General features: G+C 41.7%; 1 protein-coding gene across 1 annotated transcript in view; it reads left to right on the top strand.

Annotated features, from left to right (window-relative positions):
• The first annotated feature begins 3370 nt into the window (after window positions 1-3370).
• Window positions 3371-27288, top strand: part of LOC139421842 (MOB kinase activator 3B-like) — a 67912-nt gene continuing 43994 nt past the window's right edge. Inside the window, exon 1 of the mRNA XM_071172964.1 lies at window positions 3371-4277. Coding sequence (XP_071029065.1) covers window positions 4270-4277 — 8 coding nt within the window. The 5' untranslated portion in view covers window positions 3371-4269. The remainder of the gene's footprint in view (window positions 4278-27288) is intronic.

Below are 27288 nucleotides of genomic sequence, written 5' to 3'. Positions count from 1 at the left end.
CAGTGGTCAAATACGGCATCTCAATGTATAATCTTCAATCAGAGAAAGAGAAAATCTCTGCGAATCATAGTTGAGAAAACATCTCACATGACCAACTGTAGAGAAGCCATTTCGGCCATTGTGGAAACTGGAAACCCACTAGGCACAGACGTCAATTCAAGGTAAATTCAATTGTTCTGCCTGCGGCTGAGGAACCCTGACCTGTTCACCAGATGTGCTAACTTGTCCCCGGACCTGCAGTTTTCGACCATCTCTCTCGCTCTCCCTCCCTTCCTCCCTCTGTCTCTCCCTCACCTGCTGTCTCGACCTCTGAATGCTCAGCTATGAAAAGCCAACTGACATTTACTCCTGAGGCGCTGACCTGTTGCACCCTCTACAACAGCAGTCAGAGTCTCAACTTACTGTTGACAGTTAGAATAATAGAATACACGAGGTGGAATTTCCAGCAGATTCATAGACGGTTCTAGGAAGAACCCTCCAAAGATAAAAGGGTTCTCGATAGAACCCTTCATAAGGTGTTCTAGGTAGAAAAATATACAGGGGGTTCTTTTAGGAACCATACTTAGAGGATTCTAGATAGAACCCTCTGCAAATGGTTCTACCCGGCAGCAAATGGTTCCCCTATGGGGACAAATCGAATAACCCTGTATGGTTCTACTTATTATCTTTTTTTCTAAGAGTGGATGATGAAGGAATTTGTTTTCATTGTTCATTAGGATCAAAAAATGTCGTGTTTTGTTCCCCGTGCCTCAGTAAAGGCAGCTGGTTTTGTTCCCCGTGCCTCAGTACAGGCAGCTGGTTCTTCTCCCCGTGCCTCAGTACAGGCAGCTGGTTTTTCTCCCCGTGCCTCAGTACAGGCAGCTGGTTTTGCTCCCCGTGTGATTCCCCTGCTATCAGGAGTAGCACCACTATGGTCTGTGATACCACTGCTATCAGGATTAGCATCACTATAGTCTGTGATACCACTACTATCAGGATTAGCACCACTATGGTCTGTGATACCCCTGCTATCAGGATTAGCATCACTATGGTCTGTGATACCCCTGCGATCAGGATTAGCATCACTATGGTCTGTGATACCCCTGCTATCAGGATTAGCATCACTATGGTCTGTGATACCACTGCTATCAGAATTAGCATCACTATGGTCTGTGATACCACTGCTATCAGGATTAGCATCACTATGGTCTGTGATTCCACTGCTATCAGGAGTAGCACCACTATGGGTCCCCCCCACTATGGTGGTTCTACTACCATTGCTATAAGGATACAATATAAACACAACATGTAAAGTGTTGGTCTCATGTTTCATGAGCTGAAATAAAAGATCCCAGACATTTTCCATATTCACAAAAAGCTTATTCCTCTCAAATGTTGTGAACAAATGTGTTTACATCCCTGTTAGTGAGCATTTCTCATTTGCCATGATAATCCATCCACCTGACAGGTGTGGCATATCAAGCTGATTAAACAGCATGATAATTACACAGGTGCACCTTGTGCTGGGGACAATAAGAGGCCACTCTAAAATATGCGGTTGTGTCCCAACACAATGCCACAGATGTCTCAAGTTTTGAGGAAGTGTACAATTGGCATGCTGGAATGCAGGAATGTCCACCAGAGCTGTTGCCAGAGAATTGAATGTTCATTTCTCTACCATAAACCGCCTCCAACGTCGTTTTAGAGAATTTGACGGCACATCCGATTTCTTCACCTACAGGATCGTCTGAGACCAGCCACCAGGACAGCTGATGAAACATGAGTATTTCTGTCTGTAAAAAAAAAAAAACTTTTGTGGGGAAAAGTTATTCTGATTGGCTCGGCCTGGCTCCCCAGTGGGTGTGCCAGGCCGAGCCTGCGGCCATGCCAAGTCACGTGAAACCCATAGATTAAAGGGGCCCGATGAATTTATTTACATTGACTGATTTTCTTGTATGAACTGTAACTCTGTAAAATCGCTGAAATTATTGTACGCTGCGTTTATATTTATGTTCACCATATTTAAGTAAGCATTTCACTATTACAAATGTAGTATGAACACACATGTCCACCGGGTCCAGCAACAGGCACCGAGTCAAACAATACTAACAGACTGCTCCAGTGTCTGTGGGGGCGACAGTGTTGATCAAATCAAATCAAATCAAAGTATATTTGTCACGGCGAATAAAACAGGTGTAGACCTTACATCTCTGTTTCTCCTCTGATACAGGTCACTTCACAGCACCAATGAGAGGAGTCTACTACCTCAAATTCACCTCCATGGGTTGGTTTTGTTGGTGTTGAGTTACTATGGTGGGTTATAGTGGGCTAGTATAGTAGGCTCCAGTGTAAATGTCCTATTCTAGTTCATTGGTTTCTACTGTTACAATTTCACATACCTTCTATATGGATTAAGCCCAATGTCATTTAATCAGAGAATAAAATAACTGATTTTAAAACAACAATCATTTTTGCATCACTAGAATAGACGAGAAGCGTCATACAGTACCGTATTTCCTTACTTCCCCACTAGAGAGCAGTGTTGTCAGAAAATAAGTACTTTACAGCAGGTGTTCCCAAACTTTTTCACACGGGGACCCTTTCCCAGCGTTGACCAGCATCACATGTTCCACCCCCTTCCGCACGCACGAAACACGTCTATTCCTATGGGAACTATCGCTGTTCGTGACACAAACTGTTCACATCCCCCCCGTTGTTGTTGGTGGAGAGTTTTTTCAGGTTTAAAGCCGATTTCCTAGAATTCTACACGTTATCATGAGGTGCTTATATAAAAAAAAGTTCCGTTTTAAAGCTACTTTCCTTGTAATTCTATACGTTTTGTCATGTCTAATATGTATTCATGTGATATTTGAGTGACAAAAAAAAAAGGTACAACAATATCTATGGGCTAAAAACATGTTAGCTGACGTGGGCTAGTTGATCTGGACATTTCTGACAAGTTATAAATATCTCTCCGTGGTCTGAAATGACTGACAGGACAAGAGGAAGTGATGATTCACTACCCGATATAGAAATTGCACCTTGTGCATTCTACTATTAGAATTTTCAAGTGTCAGTTTAAAGGAGGACTGAGTTCTGCAGGTCCCCCCTGCCGGCTCTACGGTTTGGGAACCACTACAGTGTATGTAGGCTACTTTGTAACAAGACCCTTCTGAGAGATTGGATCCCAGGATTAGGCTGTAATAAATATATCCCCTCACTTTATTTCCAACAGCCCATATTGCAATTCAAATAGAAAGTTGTAGTCCGTTCTCCCTTTAGCCCAAAGACCGGCAGGTGGCGTTATCGATGGTTTCATCTTACCATCCAAATGCATTGTACGCAGCTGGCAGTGCATTCATATCCCCATGGACCTATGCGTACCTAAAACATTCTCCATTCAGGCTGCAAAGGTATCGATCTCCTACTTAACTAGATGTATTGGCGAGGAGGTGATTTCTTCTGAAAATATGCTTACTTTGTATATGAGACGCCATTTTACACCACCATGCTAATGGCTAATGCTACTTCCTGATGTTACTGCTGCATTCAGTAATTAGACTGCTGCCTTCAGTAAACGGACTGCTGCAATCTGATTGACTGAAACCACAATATGTCACATCTGGGACTAGCATTCCTAGGCATTAGCCACTCTAGCATGGTGGTGAAAAAGTGTGTTTCATAAAGAAAGTACACATATTTCCCCAGTTTTTTTCCCCCTCCTTCTCGACGATAAATCGAGTTAAGGAGGAAATCAACGCCTTTGCAGCCTGAAGATGGAGAATGTTTTAGGTAAAGCCGGTCCACGGGAGGATATGTGAATATTGCAGGCTGCATACAATGTGTTTTGACGGTAAAATGGAAAGGACTCAATCTCGCCATCTGCCAGCCTTTGGGCTACCCTCGTTTTGAAACACAACATAGTTGAATCTCATCAATGGGACTGACACCAAAGGTGTAAACTACTCAAAGTAAAAAATACTTTTAAGTCGTTTTTTCGGGGGGGGGGGGTATCTGTACTTTATCTACATTTTTGACTACTTTTGCTTCACTATAGACAGTAATGTAACTTTTTACTGCATACATTTTCTCTGACACCCAAAAGTTTTCGTTACATTTTGAATGCTTGGCATTTATCAAGAGGACATCCCCGGTCATCCCTATATTTGCTATAGGCGTTTCTATTGTCTCTTTCCTCTCCCCGTGGAACAGCCGTGAGCGGGACAGAGGAATGTGTTCATTCTAGTCGAACGACGGCAGGAGAGCGCAACGGTTGGATACAGATAACTGATGTTCAGGTAAGAACGATACGCACTAACAAATAGGCATGTTACATGTTTATAATTTCATGATAAATGTTTTTAAATGGCACTTTAAAGAGTCTTATGTGTATGTGTTTATACCCTGGTCATCTAACGCATTGCGTTATTTTGCTACATCGAAAGTTTGACCTTTGATGTAAAGGCTAACAGTGTTTCAACTTTCGTAACTGTTTGCTCGTTTTCTTTTCGGTCATTTTGGCCTTTCAGTAGGTGTCCGTGTTAACACTGATCAGTCTAATGATCTAATACGCTTGTTCAAATTGAATAACAGAATATTAGTTTCAATTTCTCAAGTTCTTCATTCTGATCCACTCGTTTAAATTGAATAGAAAGCAATTTTACACTTTCTACACTGTAAATTGTAGATTTTGATATCGTTTTTCCAATTTTGCAATTGATCTTTATTCGTTGGGTGAGGGGAGGGAGGGGGGGTAAAATATTGATGTGGCTGGGGGAAACGGGGTAATTTCTAAATATGTGGTTGAAGTGGACTCTACCACTTCAGTTCGGGGTAGAATAGCCTTGTCTACACTATACAATAAAGCGGGACATTTTAATGTGGCCCTTGGAGGCGAAGTCACACACACACACACACACACACACACAACTAGCGCTCCCCAAGGCAATGCGATAGGCTACCATTATAACGGCCGTGGTGCGTTGTCAGGACACCGAATGAAGTTACCTCTTGGTAATGTCACAGACTACTAGAAACATGGGAGTTGCGTGCATCAGACCCTACAGGCTACAATGTTATCCTCAATCCCCTGCGTATACCAACACCTTGCATAGACAGTCTTAACAGCTAGTCATTTACTAATCTGTTCATAATGGTATGTTGTTTTATGTACACGTTCAAATGAAGTAGCCTCGTAGGTTTATTGTCTTGCGTCGAGAAGGATTGCACGTCCCGGTCGGGCTCATTGGCTGCTCTCGGCGCCTGTGATGGACACCTTTGCAACTTGCATAGCTACGGGGAGTGGGTTCTGGTAAAGCCCGGTCTGAGAGAGCAATTTTACGGTCCATTATTACAAGTAGACAGACTACTGTTCACCATATAGAGACTAGTGTCTACTCTAGACTACTGTTCATCATATAGAGACTAGTGTCTACTCTAGACTACTGTTCACCATATAGAGACTAGTGTCTACTCTAGACCACTGTTCACCATATAGAGACTAGTGTCTACTCTAGACCACTGTTCACCATATAGAGACTAGTGTCTACTCTAGACTACTGTTCACCATATAGAGACTAGTGTCTACTATAGACCACTGTTCACCATATAGAGACTAGTGTCTACTCTAGACTACTGTTCACCATATAGAGACTAGTGTCTACTCTAGACCACTGTTCACCATATAGAGACTAGTGTCTACTCTAGACCACTGTTCACCATATAGAGACTAGTGTCTACTCTAGACTACTGTTCACCATATAGAGACTAGTGTCTACTCTAGACTACTGTTCACCATATAGAGACTAGTGTCTACTCTAGACCACTGTTCACCATATAGAGACTAGTGTCTACTCTAGACCACTGTTCACCATATAGAGACTAGTGTCTACTCTAGACCACTGTTCACCATATAGAAACTAGTGTCTACTCTAGACTACTGTTCACCATATAGAGACTAGTGTCTACTCTAGACTACTGTTCACCATATAGAGACTAGTGTCTACTCTAGACCACTGTTCACCATATAGAGACTAGTGTCTACTCTAGACTACTGTTCACCATATAGAGACTAGTGTCTACTCTAGACTACTGTTCACCATATAGAGACTAGTGTCTACTCTAGACCACTGTTCACCATATAGAGACTAGTGTCTACTCTAGACTACTGTTCACCATATAGAGACTAGTGTCTACTCTAGACCACTGTTCACCATATAGAGACTAGTGTCTACTCTAGACTACTGTTCACCATATAGAGACTAGTGTCTACTCTAGACTACTGTTCACCATATAGAGACTAGTGTCTACTCTAGACTACTGTTCACCATATAGAGACTAGTGTCTACTCTAGACTACTGTTCACCATATAGAGACTAGTGTCTACTCTAGACTACTGTTCACCATATAGAGACTAGTGTCTACTCTAGACTACTGTTCACCATATAGAGACTAGTGTCTACTCTAGACCACTGTTCACCATATAGAGACTAGTGTCTACTCTAGACTACTGTTCACCATATAGAGACTAGTGTCTACTCTAGACCACTGTTCACCATATAGAGACTAGTGTCTACTCTAGACCACTGTTCACCATATAGAGACTAGTGTCTACTCTAGACCACTGTTCACCATATAGAGACTAGTGTCTACTCTAGACTACTGTTCACCATATAGAGACTAGTGTCTACTCTAGACTACTGTTCACCATATAGAGACTAGTGTCTACTCTAGACTACTGTTCACCATATAGAGACTAGTGTCTACTCTAGACCACTGTTCACCATATAGAGAACATCTCTTTAGGTTATTGAAGTGGATTTACACCCATTAATGGAATTCCGGTATTGGATTTAAATAATGGGTCTCTGATCTGTTCTACACAGAAATGCATAATTATGGATATGAATGTCATTGGGCACATGTTTGGACATCACTACGCAGCACATTACAGCACAGTAGAGTAGAGTACAATAGAGTACAGTAGATTACAGTGCAGTAGAGTAGAGTACAGTAGAGTACAGTAGATTACAGTGCAGTAGAGTAGAGTACAGTACAGCACAGCACAGCAGAGTAGAGTACAGTAGATTACAGTACAGTAGAGTACAGTACAGTAGAGTACAGTAGATTACAGTACAGTAGAGTACAGTACAGTAGAGTACAGTAGATTACAGTACAGTAGAGTACAGTACAGTACAGTACAATACAATACAGCAGAGTGGAGTGCAGTAGAGTAGAGTACAGTAGAGTACAGTAGATTACAGTGCAGTAGAGTACAGTAGAGTAGAGTACAGTGCAGTAGAGTAGAGTACAGTAGAGTACAGTAGATTACAGTGCAGTAGAGTACAGTAGAGTAGAGTACAGTGCAGTAGAGTAGAGTACAGTAGAGTACAGTAGATTACAGTGCAGTAGAGTACAGTAGAGTAGAGTACAGTGCAGTAGAGTAGAGTACAGTAGAGTACAGTAGATTACAGTGGAGTAGAGTACAGTGGAGTAGAGTACAGTAGAGTACAGCACAGCAGAGTAGAGTACAGTAGATTACAGTGCAGTAGAGTAGAGTAGATTACAGTGCAGTAGAACACAGTAAGGTACAGTGCAGTAGAGTACAGTAGAGTACAGTACAGTACAGCATAGCAGAGTAGAGTACAGTAGATTACAGTGCAGTAGAGTACAGTAGAGTACAGTGGAGTAGAGTACAGTAGATTACAGTGCAGTAGAGTACAGTGGAGTAGAGTACAGTACAGCATAGCAGAGTAGAGTACAGTAGATTACAGTGGAGTAGAGCACAGTAGAGTACAGTAGAGTAGAGTACAGTAGAGTAGAGTACAGTAGAGTACAGTGGAGTAGAGCACAGTAGAGTACAGTAGAGTAGAGTACAGTAGAGTACAGTGGAGTAGAGTACAGTAGAGTACAGTGCAGTAGAGTAGAGTAGAGTACAGTAGAGTACAGTGCAGTAGAGTAGAGTAGAGTACAGTAGAGTACAGTGCAGTAGAGTAGAGTAGAGTACAGTAGAGTACAGTGCAGTAGAGTACAGTGGAGTAGAGTACAGTACAAAAGGTCTTGCTCATCGCACATCGGCTACCGAGAGCTTTATCACACAGTCGTCCAGAACAGCTGGTGCTCTCATGCATGCTTCAGTATTGCTTGCCTCAAAGCGACCATAAAAGGCATTTAGCTCGTCTGGTAGTCTCGCGTCACTAGGCAGTTCGCTGCTGGGTTTCCTTTTTTAGTCCGTAATAGTTTTCAAGCCCTGCCACATCCGACGAGAGTCAGAGCCGGTGTAGTAGGATTCAATCTTAATCCTGTATTGACGCTTTGCTTGTTTGATGGTTCGTCTGAGGGCATAGCGGGATTTATTACAAGCTTCCGGGTTAGGGCTTTGTTGACACAGGACTTATGGGTTAGGACTGGAGTGGATTTCAGAAGAAATGGCTTGTGGGTTAGGGCTGGGGTGAATATCAGAAGAAGTGGCTTGTGGGTTAGGGCTGGGGTGAATATCAGAAGAAGTGGCTTGTGGGTTAGGGCTGGGGTGAATATCAGAAGAAGTGGCTTGTGGGTTAGGGCTGGGGTGAATATCAGAAGAAGTGGCTTGTGGGTTAGGGCTGGGGTGAATATCAGAAGAAGTGGCTTGTGGGTTAGGGCTGGGGTGAATATCAGAAGAAGTGGCTTGTGGGTTAGGGCTGGGGTGAATATCAGAAGAAGTGGCTTGTGGGTTAGGGCTGGGGTGAATATCAGAAGAAGTGGCTTGTGGGTTAGGGCTGGGGTGAATATCAGAAGAAGTGGCTTGTGGGTTAGGGCTGGGGTGAATATCAGAAGAAGTGGCTTGTGGGTTAGGGCTGGGGTGAATATCAGAAGAAGTGGCTTGTGGGTTAGGGCTGGGGTGAATATCAGAAGAAGTGGCTTGTGGGTTAGGGCTGGGGTGAATATCAGAAGAAGTGGCTTGTGGGTTAGGGCTGGGGTGAATATCAGAAGAAGTGGCTTGTGGGTTAGGGCTGGGGTGAATATCAGAAGAAGTGGCTTGTGGGTTAGGGCTGGGGTGAATATCAGAAGAAGTGGCTTGTGGGTTAGGGCTGGGGTGAATATCAGAAGAAGTGGCTTGTGGGTTAGGGCTGGGGTGAATATCAGAAGAGGTGGCTTGTGGGTTAGGGCTGGGGTGAATATCAGAAGAAGTGGCTTGTGGGTTAGGGCTGGGGTGAATATCAGAAGAAGTGGCTTGTGGGTTAGGGCTGGGGTGAATATCAGAAGAAGTGGCTTGTGGGTTAGGGCTGGGGTGAATATCAGAAGAAGTGGCTTGTGGGTTAGGGCTGGGGTGAATATCAGAAGAAGTGGCTTGTGGGTTAGGGCTGGGGTGAATATCAGAAGAAGTGGCTTGTGGGTTAGGGCTGGGGTGAATATCAGAAGAAGTGGCTTGTGGGTTAGGGCTGGGGTGAATATCAGAAGAAGTGGCTTGTGGGTTAGGGCTGGGGTGAATATCAGAAGAAGTGGCTTGTGGGTTAGGGCTGGGGTGAATATCAGAAGAAGTGGCTTGTGGGTTAGGGCTGGGGTGAATATCAGAAGAAGTGGCTTGTGGGTTAGGGCTGGGGTGAATATCAGAAGAAGTGGCTTGTGGGTTAGGGCTGGGGTGAATATCAGAAGAAGTGGCTTGTGGGTTAGGGCTGGGGTGAATATCAGAAGAAGTGGCTTGTGGGTTAGGGCTGGGGTGAATATCAGAAGAAGTGGCTTGTGGGTTAGGGCTGGGGTGAATATCAGAAGAAGTGGCTTGTGGGTTAGGGCTGGGGTGAATATCAGAAGAAGTGGCTTGTGGGTTAGGGCTGGGGTGAATATCAGAAGAAGTGGCTTGTGGGTTAGGGCTGGGGTGAATATCAGAAGAAGTGGCTTGTGGGTTAGGGCTGGGGTGAATATCAGAAGAAGTGGCTTGTGGGTTAGGGCTGGGGTGAATATCAGAAGAAGTGGCTTGTGGGTTAGGGCTGGGGTGAATATCAGAAGAAGTGGCTTGTGGGTTAGGGCTGGGGTGAATATCAGAAGAAGTGGCTTGTGGGTTAGGGCTGGGGTGAATATCAGAAGAAGTGGCTTGTGGGTTAGGGCTGGGGTGAATATCAGAAGAAATGGCTTGTGGGTTAGGGCTGGAGTGAATATCAGAAGAAGTGGCTTGTGGGTTAGGGCTGGGGTGAATATCAGAAGAAGTGGCTTGTGGGTTAGGGCTGGGGTGAATATCAGAAGAAGTGGCTTGTGGGTTAGGGCTGGGGTGAATATCAGAAGAAGTGGCTTGTGGGTTAGGGCTGGGGTGAATATCAGAAGAAGTGGCTTGTGGGTTAGGGCTGGGGTGAATATCAGAATAAGTGGCTTGTGGGTTAGGGCTGGGGTGAATATCAGAAGAAGTGGCTTGTGGGTTAGGGCTGGGGTGAATATCAGAAGAAGTGGCTTGTGGGTTAGGGCTGGGGTGAATATCAGAAGAAGTGGCTTGTGGGTTAGGGCTGGGGTGAATATCAGAAGAAGTGGCTTGTGGGTTAGGGCTGGGGTGAATATCAGAAGAAGTGGCTTGTGGGTTAGGGCTGGGGTGAATATCAGAAGAGGTGGCTTGTGGGTTAGGGCTGGAGTGAATATCAGAAGAAGTGGCTTGTGGGTTCGGGCTGGGGTGAATATCAGAAGAAGTGGCTTGTGGGTTAGGGCTGGGGTGAATATCAGAAGAAGTGGCTTGTGGGAGACCAAAGCACTGCACAACCCATTCTATTTTACAGCAAAAGCGAACTCCTTTGCCGGCGACTCTTCCGTCCGATTGGCTGGGGAATGGCTGGCTCACGGAGAAACTCATTTTTTTAGGTCACGTTATTATACAGTATATTAAGTTTATAATGGGGCGGCAGCGTAGCCTAGTGGTTAGAGCGTTGGACTAGTAACCGGAAGGTTGCAAGTTAAACCCCCGAGCTGACAAGGAGTACAGTACAGTCGTTCTGCCCCTGAACAGGCAGTTAACCCACTGTTCCTAGGCCGTCATTGAAAATAAGAATTTGTTCTTAACTGACTTGCCTAGTTAAATAAAATGTAAAATAAAAAATATTTCACACCTTGATTTTTCTTATTTTTCAAGCGAAGGTCTTTTTTAGGGAGCCTAGCCCGCCAGCTGAACTGAAGCTGATGCCTTAAGACTGTGTGACATAGGAGGAAGCAGAGTATGAACAAATTCACCGTCCTTTTAACCAAATTCACCGTCCTTTTAACCAAATTCACTGTCCTTTTAACCAAGTTCACCGTCCTTTTAACCAAATTCACTGTCCTTTTAACCAAGTTCACTGTCCTTTTAACCAAATTCACCGTCCTTTTAACCAAATTCACTGTCCTTTTAACCAAATTCACCGTCCTTTTAACCAAGTTCACTGTCCTTTTAACCAAGTTCACTGTCCTTTTAACCAAATTCACTGTCCTTTTAACCAAGTTCACTGTCCTTTTAACCAAATTCACTGTCCTTTTAACCAAATTCACTGTCCTTTTAACCAAATTCACTGTCCTTTTAACCAAACTCACTGTCCTTTTAACCAAATTCACTGTCCTTTTAACCAAATTCACTGTCCTTTAAACCAAATTCACCGTCCTTTTAACTAAATTCACTGTCCTTTTAACCAAATTCACTGTCCTTTTAACCAAATTCACCGTCCTTTTAACTAAATTCACTGTCCTTTTAACCAAATTCATCATCCTTTTAACCAAGTTCACTGTCCTTTTAACCAAATTCACTGTCCTTTTAACCAAATTCATCATCCTTTTAACCAAGTTCACTGTCCTTTTAACCAAATTCACTGTCCTTTTAACCAAATTCATCATCCTTTTAACCAAGTTCACTGTCCTTTTAACCAAATTCACTGTCCTTTTAACCAAATTCACTGTCCTTTTAACCAAATTCACTGTCCTTTTAACCAATTTCACTGTCCTTTTAACCAGATTCACTGTCCTTTTAACCAAATTCACTGTCATTTTAACCAAATTCACTGTCCTTTTAATTAAATTCACTGTCCTTTTAACCAAATTCACCGTCCTTTTAACCAAACTCACTGTCCTTTTAACCAAATTCACTGTCCTTTTAACCAAATTCACTGTCCTTTTAACCAAATTCACTGTCCTTTTAACCAAACTCACTGTCCTTTTAACCAAATTCACCGTCCTTTTAACCAAATTCACCGTCCTTTTAACCAAATTCACTGTCCTTTTAACCAAGTTCACCGTCCTTTTAACCAAGTTCACCGTCCTTTTAACCAAATTCACTGTCCTTTTAACCAAGTTCACTGTCCTTTTAACCAAATTCACCGTCCTTTTAACCAAATTCACTGTCCTTTTAACCAAGTTCACTGTCCTTTTAACCAAATTCACCGTCCTTTTAACCAAATTCACTGTCCTTTTAACCAAATTCACCGTCCTTTTAACCAAGTTCACTGTCCTTTTAACCAAGTTCACTGTCCTTTTAACCAAATTCACTGTCCTTTTAACCAAGTTCACTGTCCTTTTAACCAAATTCACTGTCCTTTTAACCAAATTCACTGTCCTTTTAACCAAATTCACTGTCCTTTTAACCAAACTCACTGTCCTTTTAACCAAATTCACTGTCCTTTTAACCAAATTCACTGTCCTTTAAACCAAATTCACCGTCCTTTTAACTAAATTCACTGTCCTTTTAACCAAATTCACTGTCCTTTTAACCAAATTCACCGTCCTTTTAACTAAATTCACTGTCCTTTTAACCAAATTCATCATCCTTTTAACCAAATTCACTGTCCTTTTAACCAAGTTCACTGTCCTTTTAACCAAATTCACCGTCCTTTTAACCAAATTCACTGTCCTTTTAACCAAATTCACCGTCCTTTTAACCAAGTTCACTGTCCTTTTAACCAAGTTCACCGTCCTTTTAACCAAATTCACTGTCCTTTTAACCAAGTTCACTGTCCTTTTAACCAAATTCACCGTCCTTTTAACCAAATTCACTGTCCTTTTAACCAAATTCACCGTCCTTTTAACCAAGTTCACTGTCCTTTTAACCAAGTTCACTGTCCTTTTAACCAAATTCACTGTCCTTTTAACCAAGTTCACTGTCCTTTTAACCAAATTCACTGTCCTTTTAACCAAATTCACTGTCCTTTTAACCAAATTCACTGTCCTTTTAACCAAACTCACTGTCCTTTTAACCAAATTCACTGTCCTTTTAACCAAATTCACTGTCCTTTAAACCAAATTCACCGTCCTTTTAACTAAATTCACTGTCCTTTTAACCAAATTCACTGTCCTTTTAACCAAATTCACCGTCCTTTTAACTAAATTCACTGTCCTTTTAACCAAATTCATCATCCTTTTAACCAAGTTCACTGTCCTTTTAACCAAATTCACTGTCCTTTTAACCAAATTCATCATCCTTTTAACCAAGTTCACTGTCCTTTTAACCAAATTCACTGTCCTTTTAACCAAATTCATCATCCTTTTAACCAAGTTCACTGTCCTTTTAACCAAATTCACTGTCCTTTTAACCAAATTCACTGTCCTTTTAACCAAATTCACTGTCCTTTTAACCAATTTCACTGTCCTTTTAACCAGATTCACTGTCCTTTTAACCAAATTCACTGTCATTTTAACCAAATTCACTGTCCTTTTAATTAAATTCACTGTCCTTTTAACCAAATTCACCGTCCTTTTAACCAAACTCACTGTCCTTTTAACCAAATTCACTGTCCTTTTAACCAAATTCACTGTCCTTTTAACCAAATTCACTGTCCTTTTAACCAAACTCACTGTCCTTTTAACCAAATTCACCGTCCTTTTAACCAAATTCACCGTCCTTTTAACCAAATTCACTGTCCTTTTAACCAAACTCACTGTCCTTTTAACCAAATTCACTGTCCTTTTAACCAAACTCACTGTCCTTTTAACCAAATTCACTGTCCTTTTAACCAAACTCACTGTCCTTTTAACCAAACTCACTGTCCTTTTAACCAAATTCACCGTCCTTTTAACCAAACTCACTGTCCTTTTAACCAAACTCACTGTCCTTTAAACCAAACTTTCTGTCATTTTAACCAAATTCACTGTCCTTTTAACCAAACTCTCTGCCATTTTAACCAAATTCAAGCAGAAACTCACCCCCAAACTGAATTAAAATTTCTTAGGACTTTGCTAGAAAAAAACAATAGACAGGGAAACACAGCCAGACTCTTATCTAATCAACTCAATTTAAATGATAGGAGCGCACCACTGTGTCGCTCCTCTTTGAACTCTCCGCTGTCCAATGAACAAAATAACAGTTTCCCTGTAACAATAAATCCATTGTACTTACAGTACAATATAACATACACATTCCTAGCTCTTTATGAAACATGACAATTTCATTCACACGGCAATGTCAATTTATCAATCCCTGTACCTGTACACAGCCCATCTGTAAACAGCCCACCCAACTACCTCATCCCCATATTATTACTTACCCTCTTGTTCTTTTTCACCCCAGTATCTCTACTTGCACATCATCATCTGCACATCTATCACTCCAGTGTTAATGCTAATTTGTATTTATTTTCACCTCTAGGACCTATTTATTGCCTTCCTCCCTACTCTTCTACATTTGAACACACTGTACATAGATCTTTCTATTTTTATTTTCTATTGTGTTATTGACTGTACGTTTGTTTATGTGTAACTCTGTGTTGTTTGTGTCGCACTGCTTTGCTTTATCTTGGCCAGGTCGCAGTTGTAAATGAGAACTTGTTCTCAACTGGCCTACCTGGTTAAATAAAGGTGAAATAAAAAACTTTAAAAAAACAATTTAGTTGAATCTCTTAAATAGTTTTAAAGTGAAATCCCAATGGAAATGCACATTACATTTCCTTAGTCTTCACACCTCTCCTGGCGTCAGGACTTCCTTAGGGACGTCTCTGCCTCGAGAGATGAGGTGTGTTTGATGATGTCATTATGGGGTATTGTATGTAGATTGGTGAGGGGGGGAAAAAAACAATTTAATGGGGGGTAGAAGCTGTCTCTGTGCCTGTCTGAGAGTCGATGCTCCAGTACCGTTTGCCAGACAGTAGCAGAGCGAACAGTCTATGGCTTGGGTGGCTGGAGTCTGTGGCAATTTTTCGGGCCTGATATAAAGGTCCTGGGTGGCAGGAAGCTCGGCCCCAGTGATGTACTAGACTGTCCGCACCACCCTCTGTAGTGCTTTGTGTTCAAGGGCGGTGAATTTGCTCTACCAAGCAGTGATGCAGCCAGTCTAATAGCTCTTGATGGTGCAGCTGTACAACTTTATGAGGATCCAAGGGACTATGCCAAATCTTGATGATAGTGTTGGAGTCGTGCTTGGCCACACAGTCGTGGGTGAACAGGCAGTACAAGAGAAGACTAAGCACGCCCCCCTGAGGGGTCCCCTGTTGTTGCCTACCCTCAGCACCTGTGGCTGGCCCGTCAAGAAGTCCAGGATCCAGTTTCAGAGGGAGGGGTTCAATCCCTGGGTCCCTAGCTTGGTGATGAGCTCGGAGAGGACTATGGTACTGAACACTGAGCTATAGTCCACGTACAGCATTCTCACATAGTTTTTCACCTTCTTGTCCAGATGGGAGAGGGCCATTAATTAATATCTAGGCCTATACAGTACCTTCAGTATGGGATGGGAGAGGGCAGTGTGAAGTGCAATTGATATTGCGTCATCTGTGGATTTCTTGGGGCAGGATATGTGAATTGGAGTGGGTCCAGGGATAATGGTGTTGATGTGTGTCATGACCATTACTTGAAGTAATTATAATAATTATACAGTGCTACAGGGTGATAGTCATTTAGCCAGGTCATCTTGGAGCTCTTGGGAACATGTTGGGATTACAGACAGCTCCTCTTCCTGGGTTTATTATGGATCCCCATTAGTTCCTGCCAAGGTAGCAGCTACTCTTCCTGGGGTTTATTATGGATCCCCATTAGTTCCTGCCAAGTCAGCAGCTACTCTTCCTGGGGTTTATTATGGATCCCCATTAGCAGCAGCTACTCTTCCTGGGGTTTATTGTGGATCCCCATTATTTCTTGTCCTCCCCAACTCGGACGACGCTAGGCCAATTGTGTGTCGCCCCACGGACCTCCCGGTCGCGGCCAGGTAAGGTGTTTAAAGGTTGACCATAATATACTGGTAGTTTTAAGGTGTTTAAAGGGTGACCATAATATACTGGTAGTTTTAAGGTGTTTAAAGGGTGACCATAATGTACTGGTAGTTTAAAGGGTGACCATAATGTACTGGTAGTTTTAAGGTGTTTAAAGGGTGACCATAATGTACTGGTAGTTTTAAGGTGTTTAAAGGGTGACCATAATATACTGGTAGTTTTAAGGTGTTTAAAGGGTGACCATAATATACTGGTAGTTTAAAGGTGTTTAAATGGTGACCATAGTGTACTGGTAGTTTTAAGGTGTTTAAAGGGTGACCATAATGTACTGGTAGTTTAAAGGGTGACCATAATGTACTGGTAGTTTTAAGGTGTTTAAAGGGTGACCATAATATACTGGTAGTTGTAAGGTGTTTAAAGGGTGACCATAATATACTGGTAGTTGTAAGGTGTTTAAAGGGTGACCATAATGTACTGGTAGTTTAAAGGTGTTTAAATGGTGACCATAGTGTACTGGTAGTTTTAAGGTGTTTAAATGGTGACCATAGTGTACTGGTAGTTTAAAGGTGTTTAAATGGTGACCATAATGTACTGGTAGTTTTAAGGTGTTTAAAGGGTGACCATAATATACTGGTAGTTGTAAGGTGTTTAAAGGTTGACCATAATATACTGGTAGTTTTAAGGTGTTTAAAGGGTGACCGTAGTGTACTGGTAGTTGTAAGGTGTTTAAAGGGTGACCATAATATACTGGTAGTTGTAAGGTGTTTAAAGGGTGACCGTAGTGTACTGGTAGTTGTAAGGTGTTTAAAGGGTGACCATAATGTACTGGTAGTTTAAAGGGTGACCATAATATACTGGTAGTTGTAAGGTGTTTAAATGGTGACCATAATGTACTGGTAGTTTAAAGGGTGACCGTAGTGTACTGGTAGTTTTAAGGTGTTTAAAGGGTGACCATAATATACTGGTAGTTGTAAGGTGTTTAAATGGTGACCATAATGTACTGGTAGTTTGAAGGTGTTTAAATGGTGACCATAGTGTACTGGTAGTTTTAAGGTGTTTAAATGGTGACCATAGTGTACTGGTAGTTTTAAGGTGTTTAAATGGTGACCATAATGTACTGGTAGTTTTAAGGTGTTTAAAGGGTGACCATAATATACTGGTAGTTTTAAGGTGTTTAAAGGGTGACCATAATGTACTGGTAGTTTTAAGGTGTTTAAAGGGTGACCATAATATAATGGTAGTTTTAAGGGTGACCATAATATACTGGTAGTTTTAAGGTGTTTAAAGGGTGACCATAATGTACTGGTAGTTTTAAGGTGTTTAAAGGGTGACCATAATATACTGGTAGTTTTAAGGTGTTTAAAGGGTGACCATAATATACTGGTAGTTTAAAGGTGTTTAAATGGTGACCATAGTGTACTGGTAGTTTTAAGGTGTTTAAAGGGTGACCATAATGTACTGGTAGTTTAAAGGGTGACCATAATGTACTGGTAGTTTTAAGGTGTTTAAAGGGTGACCATAATATACTGGTAGTTGTAAGGTGTTTAAAGGGTGACCATAATATACTGGTAGTTGTAAGGTGTTTAAAGGGTGACCATAATGTACTGGTAGTTTAAAGGTGTTTAAATGGTGACCATAGTGTACTGGTAGTTTTAAGGTGTTTAAATGGTGACCATAGTGTACTGGTAGTTTAAAGGTGTTTAAATGGTGACCATAATGTACTGGTAGTTTTAAGGTGTTTAAAGGGTGACCATAATATACTGGTAGTTGTAAGGTGTTTAAAGGTTGACCATAATATACTGGTAGTTTTAAGGTGTTTAAAGGGTGACCGTAGTGTACTGGTAGTTGTAAGGTGTTTAAAGGGTGACCATAATATACTGGTAGTTGTAAGGTGTTTAAAGGGTGACCGTAGTGTACTGGTAGTTGTAAGGTGTTTAAAGGGTGACCATAATGTACTGGTAGTTTAAAGGGTGACCATAATATACTGGTAGTTGTAAGGTGTTTAAATGGTGACCATAATGTACTGGTAGTTTAAAGGGTGACCGTAGTGTACTGGTAGTTTTAAGGTGTTTAAAGGGTGACCATAATATACTGGTAGTTGTAAGGTGTTTAAATGGTGACCATAATGTACTGGTAGTTTGAAGGTGTTTAAATGGTGACCATAGTGTACTGGTAGTTTTAAGGTGTTTAAATGGTGACCATAGTGTACTGGAAGTTTTAAGGTGTTTAAATGGTGACCATAATGTACTGGTAGTTTTAAGGTGTTTAAAGGGTGACCATAATATACTGGTAGTTTTAAGGTGTTTAAAGGGTGACCATAATGTACTGGTAGTTTTAAGGTGTTTAAAGGGTGACCATAATATAATGGTAGTTTTAAGGGTGACCATAATATACTGGTAGTTTTAAGGTGTTTAAAGGGTGACCATAATATACTGGTAGTTTTAAGGTGTTTAAAGGGTGACCGTAGTGTACTGGTAGTTGTAAGGTGTTTAAAGGGTGACCATAATGTACTGGTAGTTTAAAGGTTGACCATAATGTACTGGTAGTTTTAAGGTGTTTAAAGGGTGACCATAATATACTGGTAGTTTAAAGGGTGACCATAGTGTACTGGTAGTTTAAAGGGTGACCGTAGTGTACTGGTAGTTTAAAGGGTGACCATAGTGTACTGGTAGTTGTAAGGTGTTTAAAGGGTGACCATAATATACTGGTAGTTGTAAGGTGTTTAAAGGGTGACCATAATGTACTGGTAGTTTAAAGGTTGACCATAATGTACTGGTAGTTTTAAGGTGTTTAAAGGGTGACCATAATATACTGGTAGTTTTAAGGTGTTTAAAGGGTGACCATAATATACTGGTAGTTTTAAGGTGTTTAAAGGGTGACCATAATGTACTGGTAGTTTAAAGGGTGACCATAATGTACTGGTAGTTTTAAGGTGTTTAAAGGGTGACCGTAGTGTACTGGTAGTTGTAAGGTGTTTAAAGGGTGACCATAATGTACTGGTAGTTTAAAGGGTGACCATAATGTACTGGTAGTTTTAAGGTGTTTAAAGGGTGACCATAATATACTGGTAGTTTGAAGGTGTTTAAAGGGTGACCATAATGTACTGGTAGTTTTAAGGTGTTTAAAGGGTGACCATAATGTACTGGTAGTTTGAAGGTGTTTAAAGGGTGACCATAATGTACTGGTAGTTGTAAGGTGTTTAAAGGGTATCCATAATGTACTGTTAGTTTAAAGGGTGACCATAATGTACTGGTAGTTTAAAGGGTGACCATAATGTACTGGTAGTTTTAAGGGTGACCATAATGTACTGGTAGTTTAAAGGGTGACCGTAATATACTGGTAGTTTAAAGGGTGACCATAATGTACTGGTAGTTGTAAGGTGTTTAAAGGGTGACCATAATGTACTGGTAGTTTAAAGGGTGACCATAATGTACTGGTAGTTTTAAGGGTGACCATAATGTACTGGTAGTTTAAAGGGTGACCGTAATATACTGGTAGTTTTAAGGTGTTTAAAGGGTGACCATAATATACTGGTAGTTTTAAGGTGTTTAAAGGGTGACCATAATGTACTGGTAGTTTTAAGGGTGACCATAATGTACTGGTAGTTTTAAGGTGTTTAAAGGGTGACCATAATGTACTGGTAGTTTTAAGGTGTTTAAAGGGTGACCATAATGTACTGGTAGTTTTAAGGGTGACCATAATGTACTGGTAGTTTTAAGGTGTTTAAAGGGTGACCATAATGTACTGGTAGTTTAAAGGTGTTTAAAGGGTGACCATAGTGTACTGGTAGTTTTAAGGTGTTTAAAGGGTGACCATAATGTACTGGTAGTTTAAAGGGTGACCATAGTGTACTGGTAGTTTAAAGGGTGACCATAATGTACTGGTAGTTTAAAGGGTGACCATAATGTACTGGTAGTTTAAAGGGTGACCATAATGTACTGGTAGTTTAAAGGGTGACCATAATGTACTGGTAGTTTAAAGGGTGACCATAATGTACTGGTAGTTTAAAGGGTGACCATAATGTACTGGTAGTTTTAAGGTGTTTAAAGGGTGACCATAATGTACTGGTAGTTTAAAGGGTGACCATAATGTACTGGTAGTTTTAAGGTGTTTAAAGGGTGACCATAATGTACTGGTAGTTTTAAGGTGTTTAAAGGGTGACCATAATGTACTGGTAGTTTTAAGGTGTTTAAAGGGTGACCATAATGTACTGGTAGTTTAAAGGGTGACCATAATGTACTGGTAGTTTAAAGGGTGACCATAATGTACTGGTAGTTTTAAGGTGTTTAAAGGGTGACCATAATGTACTGGTAGTTTAAAGGGTGACCATAATGTACTGGTAGTTTGAAGGTGTTTAAAGGGTGACCATAATGTACTGGTAGTTTTAAGGTGTTTAAAGGGTGACCGTAGTGTACTGGTAGTTGTAAGGTGTTTAAAGGGTGACCATAATATACTGGTAGTTTAAAGGTTGACCATAATGTACTGGTAGTTTTAAGGTGTTTAAAGGGTGACCGTAGTGTACTGGTAGTTGTAAGGTGTTTAAAGGGTGACCATAATATACTGGTAGTTGTAAGGTGTTTAAAGGGTGACCATAATGTACTGGTAGTTTAAAGGTTGACCATAATGTACTGGTAGTTTTAAGGTGTTTAAAGGGTGACCGTAGTGTACTGGTAGTTGTAAGGTGTTTAAAGGGTGACCATAATGTACTGGTAGTTGTAAGGTGTTTAAAGGGTGACCATAATATACTGGTAGTTGTAAGGTGTTTAAAGGGTGACCATAATGTACTGGTAGTTTAAAGGTTGACCATAATGTACTGGTAGTTTTAAGGTGTTTAAAGGGTGACCATAATGTACTGGTAGTTTAAAGGTTGACCATAATGTACTGGTAGTTTTAAGGTGTTTAAAGGGTGACCATAATATACTGGTAGTTGTAAGGTGTTTAAAGGGTGACCATAATGTACTGGTAGTTTACAGGGTGACCATAGTGTACTGGTAGTTTTAAGGTGTTTAAAGGGTGACCATAATATACTGGTAGTTGTAAGGTGTTTAAAGGGTGACCATAATGTACTGGTAGTTTAAAGGGTGACCATAATGTACTGGTAGTTTTAAGGTGTTTAAAGGGTGACCATAATATACTGGTAGTTTTAAGGTGTTTAAAGGGTGACCATAATGTACTGGTAGTTGTAAGGTGTTTAAAGGGTGACCATAATGTACTGGTAGTTTAAAGGGTGACCATAATGTACTGGTAGTTTAAAGGTGTTTAAAGGGTGACCATAATGTACTGGTAGTTTTAAGGTGTTTAAAGGGTGACCATAATGTACTGGTAGTTTAAAGGGTGACCATAATGTACTGGTAGTTTAAAGGGTGACCATAATGTACTGGTAGTTTAAAGGGTGACCATAATGTACTGGTAGTTTTAAGGTGTTTAAAGGGTGACCATAATATACTGGTAGTTTTAAGGTGTTTAAAGGGTGACCATAATGTACTGGTAGTTGTAAGGTGTTTAAAGGGTGACCATAATGTACTGGTAGTTTAAAGGGTGACCATAATGTACTGGTAGTTTGAAGGTGTTTAAAGGGTGACCATAATGTACTGGTAGTTTTAAGGTGTTTAAAGGGTGACCGTAGTGTACTGGTAGTTGTAAGGTGTTTAAAGGGTGACCATAATATACTGGTAGTTTAAAGGTTGACCATAATGTACTGGTAGTTTTAAGGTGTTTAAAGGGTGACCATAATATACTGGTAGTTGTAAGGTGTTTAAAGGGTGACCATAATGTACTGGTAGTTTAAAGGTTGACCATAATGTACTGGTAGTTTTAAGGTGTTTAAAGGGTGACCGTAGTGTACTGGTAGTTGTAAGGTGTTTAAAGGGTGACCATAATGTACTGGTAGTTGTAAGGTGTTTAAAGGGTGACCATAATATACTGGTAGTTGTAAGGTGTTTAAAGGGTGACCATAATGTACTGGTAGTTTAAAGGTTGACCATAATGTACTGGTAGTTTTAAGGTGTTTAAAGGGTGACCATAATGTACTGGTAGTTTAAAGGTTGACCATAATGTACTGGTAGTTTTAAGGTGTTTAAAGGGTGACCATAATATACTGGTAGTTGTAAGGTGTTTAAAGGGTGACCATAATGTACTGGTAGTTTAAAGGGTGACCATAGTGTACTGGTAGTTTTAAGGTGTTTAAAGGGTGACCATAATATACTGGTAGTTGTAAGGTGTTTAAAGGGTGACCATAATGTACTGGTAGTTTAAAGGGTGACCATAATGTACTGGTAGTTTTAAGGTGTTTAAAGGGTGACCATAATATACTGGTAGTTTTAAGGTGTTTAAAGGGTGACCATAATGTACTGGTAGTTGTAAGGTGTTTAAAGGGTGACCATAATGTACTGGTAGTTTAAAGGGTGACCATAATGTACTGGTAGTTTAAAGGTGTTTAAAGGGTGACCATAATGTACTGGTAGTTTTAAGGTGTTTAAAGGGTGACCATAATGTACTGGTAGTTTAAAGGGTGACCATAATGTACTGGTAGTTTAAAGGGTGACCATAATGTACTGGTAGTTTAAAGGGTGACCATAATGTACTGGTAGTTTTAAGGTGTTTAAAGGGTGACCATAATATACTGGTAGTTGTAAGGTGTTTAAAGGGTGACCATAATGTACTGGTAGTTTAAAGGGTGACCATAATGTACTGGTAGTTGTAAGGTGTGTCAACTTGGTCACTGAGTTAACTACCCTTCATCCCATTCCCACCAGAGGTGATTTATTTGAGTAGGTTGTGTGTACAAGGTCTCAGAGGAAAGGAATGTGTGAGTGCGGTTTGGTTACAGAAGTGTTTGCCAAGCACAGAGTAACCTGGTTAAACATTGACTGAACTGAACATGGACTCTGTGTGATACTGTATATGAGGGCTTCAAATGTCTAGATATATTATTCTCTCACCTTTTAATAGATGAAGAAAACAAACACCTTTATTTAACCAGGTAGGCCAGTTGAGAACAAGTTCTCATTTACAACTACGCCATGGCCATGATAAAGCAAAGCAGTGTGACAAAAACAACAACACAGAGTTACACATGGGATAAACAAACATACAGTCAATAACACAATCGAAAAATCTATATTCAGCGTGTGCAAATGTAGAAGATTAGGGAGGTAAGGCAATAAATAGGCCGTAGTGGTGAAGAAATGACAATTTATCAATTAAACACTGGAGTGATTGATGTGCAGAAGATGAATGTGTAAGTAGAGATACTGGGGTGCAAAGGAGCAAAAAATAAGTAATAATATATGGGGATGAGGTATTTGGATGGGCTGTTTACAGATGGGCTATTTACAGGTGCAGTGATCTGTAAGCTGCTCTGACAGCTGGTGCTTGAAGCTAGTGAGGGAGATATGAGTCTCCAGCTTCAGTGATTTTTGCAATTCGTTCCAGTCATTGGCAGCATATAACTGGAAGGAAAGGCGGCCAAATGAGGAATTGGCTTTGGGGATGACCAGTGAGATATACCTGCTAGAGAGCGTGCTATGGGGGGGGGGGGGGGCTGCTATGATGACCAGTGAGCTGAGATAAGGTGGGGCTTTACCTAGCAAAGACTTATAGATGACCTGGAGCCAGTGGGTTTGGCGACGAATATGAAGCGAGGGCCAGCCAACGAGAGCATACAGGTCGCAGTGTTGGGTAGTATATGGGGCTTTGGTGACAAAACGGATGGCATAGACTACATCTAATTTGCTGAGTAGATTGTTGGAGGCTATTTTGCAAATTACGTCGCCGAAGTCAAGGATCAGTAGGATAGTCAGTTTGGCGGCGCTTTGTTGCGAAATAGGAAGCCGATTCTGGATTTAATTTTGGATTGGAGATGTTGTTTTTTTTCTATTCTTTTTTTTCTTTTTCAATTTCGTGGTATCCCATTGTTTTTTTTAGTAGCTACTATCTTGTCTCATCACTACAACTCCCGTACAGGCTCGGGAGAGACGAAGGTTGAAAGTCATGCGTCCTCCGATACACAACCCAACCAAGCCGCACTGCTTCTTAACACAGCTCGCATCCAACCCGGAAACCAGCCGCAACAATGTGTCGGAGGAAACACCGTGCACCTGGCAACCTTGGTTAGCGCGCACTGTGCCCGGCCCGCCACAGGAGTCGCTGGTGAGCGATGAGACAAGGATATCCCTACCGGCCAAACCCTCCCTAACCCGGACGACGCTAGGCCAATTGTGCGTCGCCCCACGGACCTCCCGGTCGCGGACGGTTACGACAGAGCCTGGGCGCAAACCTAGAGTCTCTGGTGGCACAGCTGGCGCTGCAGTACAGCGCCCTTAACCGCTGCGCCACCCGGGATGCTTGATTGGAGATGTTTAATATGAGTCTGGAAGGAGAGTTTACAGTCTAACCAGACACCTACAGTAGGTATTTGTAGTTGTCCACATATTCAGAAGTCAGAACTGTCCAGAGTAGTGATGCTAGGCGGGCTGGCAGGTGCGGGCAGCGATCGGTTGAAGAGAATGCATTTAGTTTTTACTAGTGTTTAAGAGCAAGTAAAACAGTGTTCAATATAATCCTAGATATTCACAAGGGTTGCTATAGCGTCGCTATAAGTCATTCATGGGAAGGAAGCGGTACAGTAGTAAGTTTGCTTTACACATTGTATTCCCCTACTCAAACGACATGCAGTCATCCACTTGGTCCCAAGGCAGAGTTTGATGCATTTTTTACACAGCTGTCGTTTTGAGGAAGCACACACACACACACACACGGCTTCATGAGTTTTGACTCAGGCTTTTTTAAAGCCTGCTCTCTTCAGAACTTTTATTTTATTTTACCGTAATGGTGGCTTCCAGATGCTACTCCTAATAGGGCCAACTGTTGTAAACAAAAACACACTGTCATCTCACACAGCTGGACTCATTGTCATTATGCAGAAAGGTCTACTCTATTGTGTGTGTGTGTGTGTGTAAGAGTGTCAGTTTAGGTGTGATAGGCAGATGTGCAGTACATGTAGACAGAGCTGAAAGGTGACTGGTAGCAGGACTATATAAATACCTATTGTAAGGGTTTTCCTGTTGTGAAGGCGGACCAAAAAGCTGCGTGGTTGTTATTCATTGTACTTTAATAATGAAACTGTACATGAAAAACTAACAAAACAACAAACGTGTGAAAACCTAAAACAGTCCTGTCTGGTGCAAACACAGAGACAGGAACAATCACCCACAAACACACAGTGAAACCCAGGCTACCTAAGTATGATTCTCAGTCAGAGACAACTAATGACACCTGCCTCTGATTGAGAACCATACTAGGCCGAAACATAGAAATAACCCAAAACATAGAAAAACAAACATAGACTGCCCACCCCAACTCACGCCCTGACCAAACTAAATAAATACAAAACAAAGGAAATAAAGGTCAGAACGTGACACCTATGGTAATATACTAGTGGTAATATATAGTAATATACAGTTCCTGGGTCCTTAGCTTAGTGATGAGCTTGGAGGACACTGTGGTGTTGAACACTGAGCTGTAGTCAATGAACAACATCCTCACATAGATACAGCTCTTTTCTATGTAGGAGATAACTGTGTGGAGTACAACTGAGATTGCGTTGTCTGTGGATCTGTTGGGGTGTTATTCAAATTGGACTGGGTCTGGGATGATGGAGGTGATGTGAGCCATGACCAGCCTTTCAAAGCACTTCATGATTACAGATGTGAGAGCTACAGGGTGGTAGTCATTGTGGCAGGATACCTTAGCATTTTTGGGAACAGGAATGATCATAGTCAACTTGATACCTTGAAACATGTGGGGATTTGAGACTGGGAGAGGGAGAGGATGAAAATGTCAATGAAGATTCCTGCTAGCTGGTCTGCACATGCCCTGATGACACGCCCTGGAAAACCGTCTGGCCAAGCGGTCTTACGAGTATTGACCTGTTTTAATAACCTTACTCACGTTAGCCTCGGAGAAAGAGGGATCACTCAATCTTCATGATCAGTGGGGTGCCTGCAGGGCTCTCTGTTGTTTTTGTGAAAGCGTGCATAAAAGGCATTTAGTTAGGCTGGTAGAGAGGCATCGTTGGGCAGATCATGGCTAGGGCTTCCTTTTGTTGTCCGTAATGCACTGTAGCCCCTGCCACATCCGTTGAGGGTCAGAGACGTGTTAATGGGATTCCACCTTGCTCCGATATTGTCATTGTGGCTGTTGTGATGGCTCTGTGGAGGTCATAGCAGGACTTCACGTACGCGTTCGTGTCCTCAGCTGAAGCCTTGGGATTGGCTGCGACAGCCCTGCGAGCCGGTAGCTCTTTTCTTTAGCTTTCACCGTGTACCAGTATAACTTTAGACCCTCGCCCTCGCCCTCGCCCATACACCGGGCGCGCGAACCAGGGACCGATTCAAACGCTATTTAGCGCGCACCGCTAACTAAGCTAGCTGTTCCACATCCGTTACAAAACGCACGACTCAGTGTTTAATCAGGGCGTTTGATTGGGGAAGCAGAGAACCTTCACTGTGAAGACAACGTTGGCGATGCATTTCCTGATGAATCAGGTGACCGAGGTGGTTAGCTCGTCAACGCTATCGGCGAAGTCCCCCGAACATATTGCTAAATCTGATAAATCTGAATGAGACATTTTTGGGTGATCTTGATCTGGATGGGTTGATGCCAGCTTCTGATAGGCTGAAAAAAAACGGTGCCGACAGAGAGGGCTGCCTCACTTCTAGCTCTTAGGAAACTTTGCAGTATTTTGTTTTTGTATATATTATTTCTTACATCGTTAGCCCACAAAATGTTTTGAGTTATTACATACAGCCGGGAAGTACTATTGGATATCAGAGCGGTGGTAACTCACCAGCATTACGACATAGGAATATGACTTTCCCGAAGCGGATCCTTTGTTCGTACCCCCCAGGGCAGTAGGACTGATTCCAGAGGCCGACCCAAAACAACGCTGGCGGAGGAGAGGTACTCGGAATGGTCTTCTAGTCCGACTTAGGAGGTGTGCACACCACCCACCGCTTCCAAGTATGTTACTCGCACATGTTCAGTCTCTGGATAATAAATTTGATGAGCTCACGGTGAGGGTTTCTTTCCAGAGAGACATCAGGGATTGTAACATACTCTGTTTCACAGAAACATGGCTCTCGCTCTACTGTCTGAGCCTGTCCAGCCAGTTGGGTTCTCAGTTCATCGCGCAGACAGG

Source organism: Oncorhynchus clarkii, chromosome 12 (assembly GCF_045791955.1).
Source record: "Oncorhynchus clarkii lewisi isolate Uvic-CL-2024 chromosome 12, UVic_Ocla_1.0, whole genome shotgun sequence".
In the NCBI taxonomy this organism is placed as follows: Eukaryota; Metazoa; Chordata; class Actinopteri; order Salmoniformes; family Salmonidae; genus Oncorhynchus; species Oncorhynchus clarkii.
The sequence above is the reverse complement of the archived record's forward strand: the minus strand, read 5'-3'. Positions and strand labels throughout refer to the sequence as shown.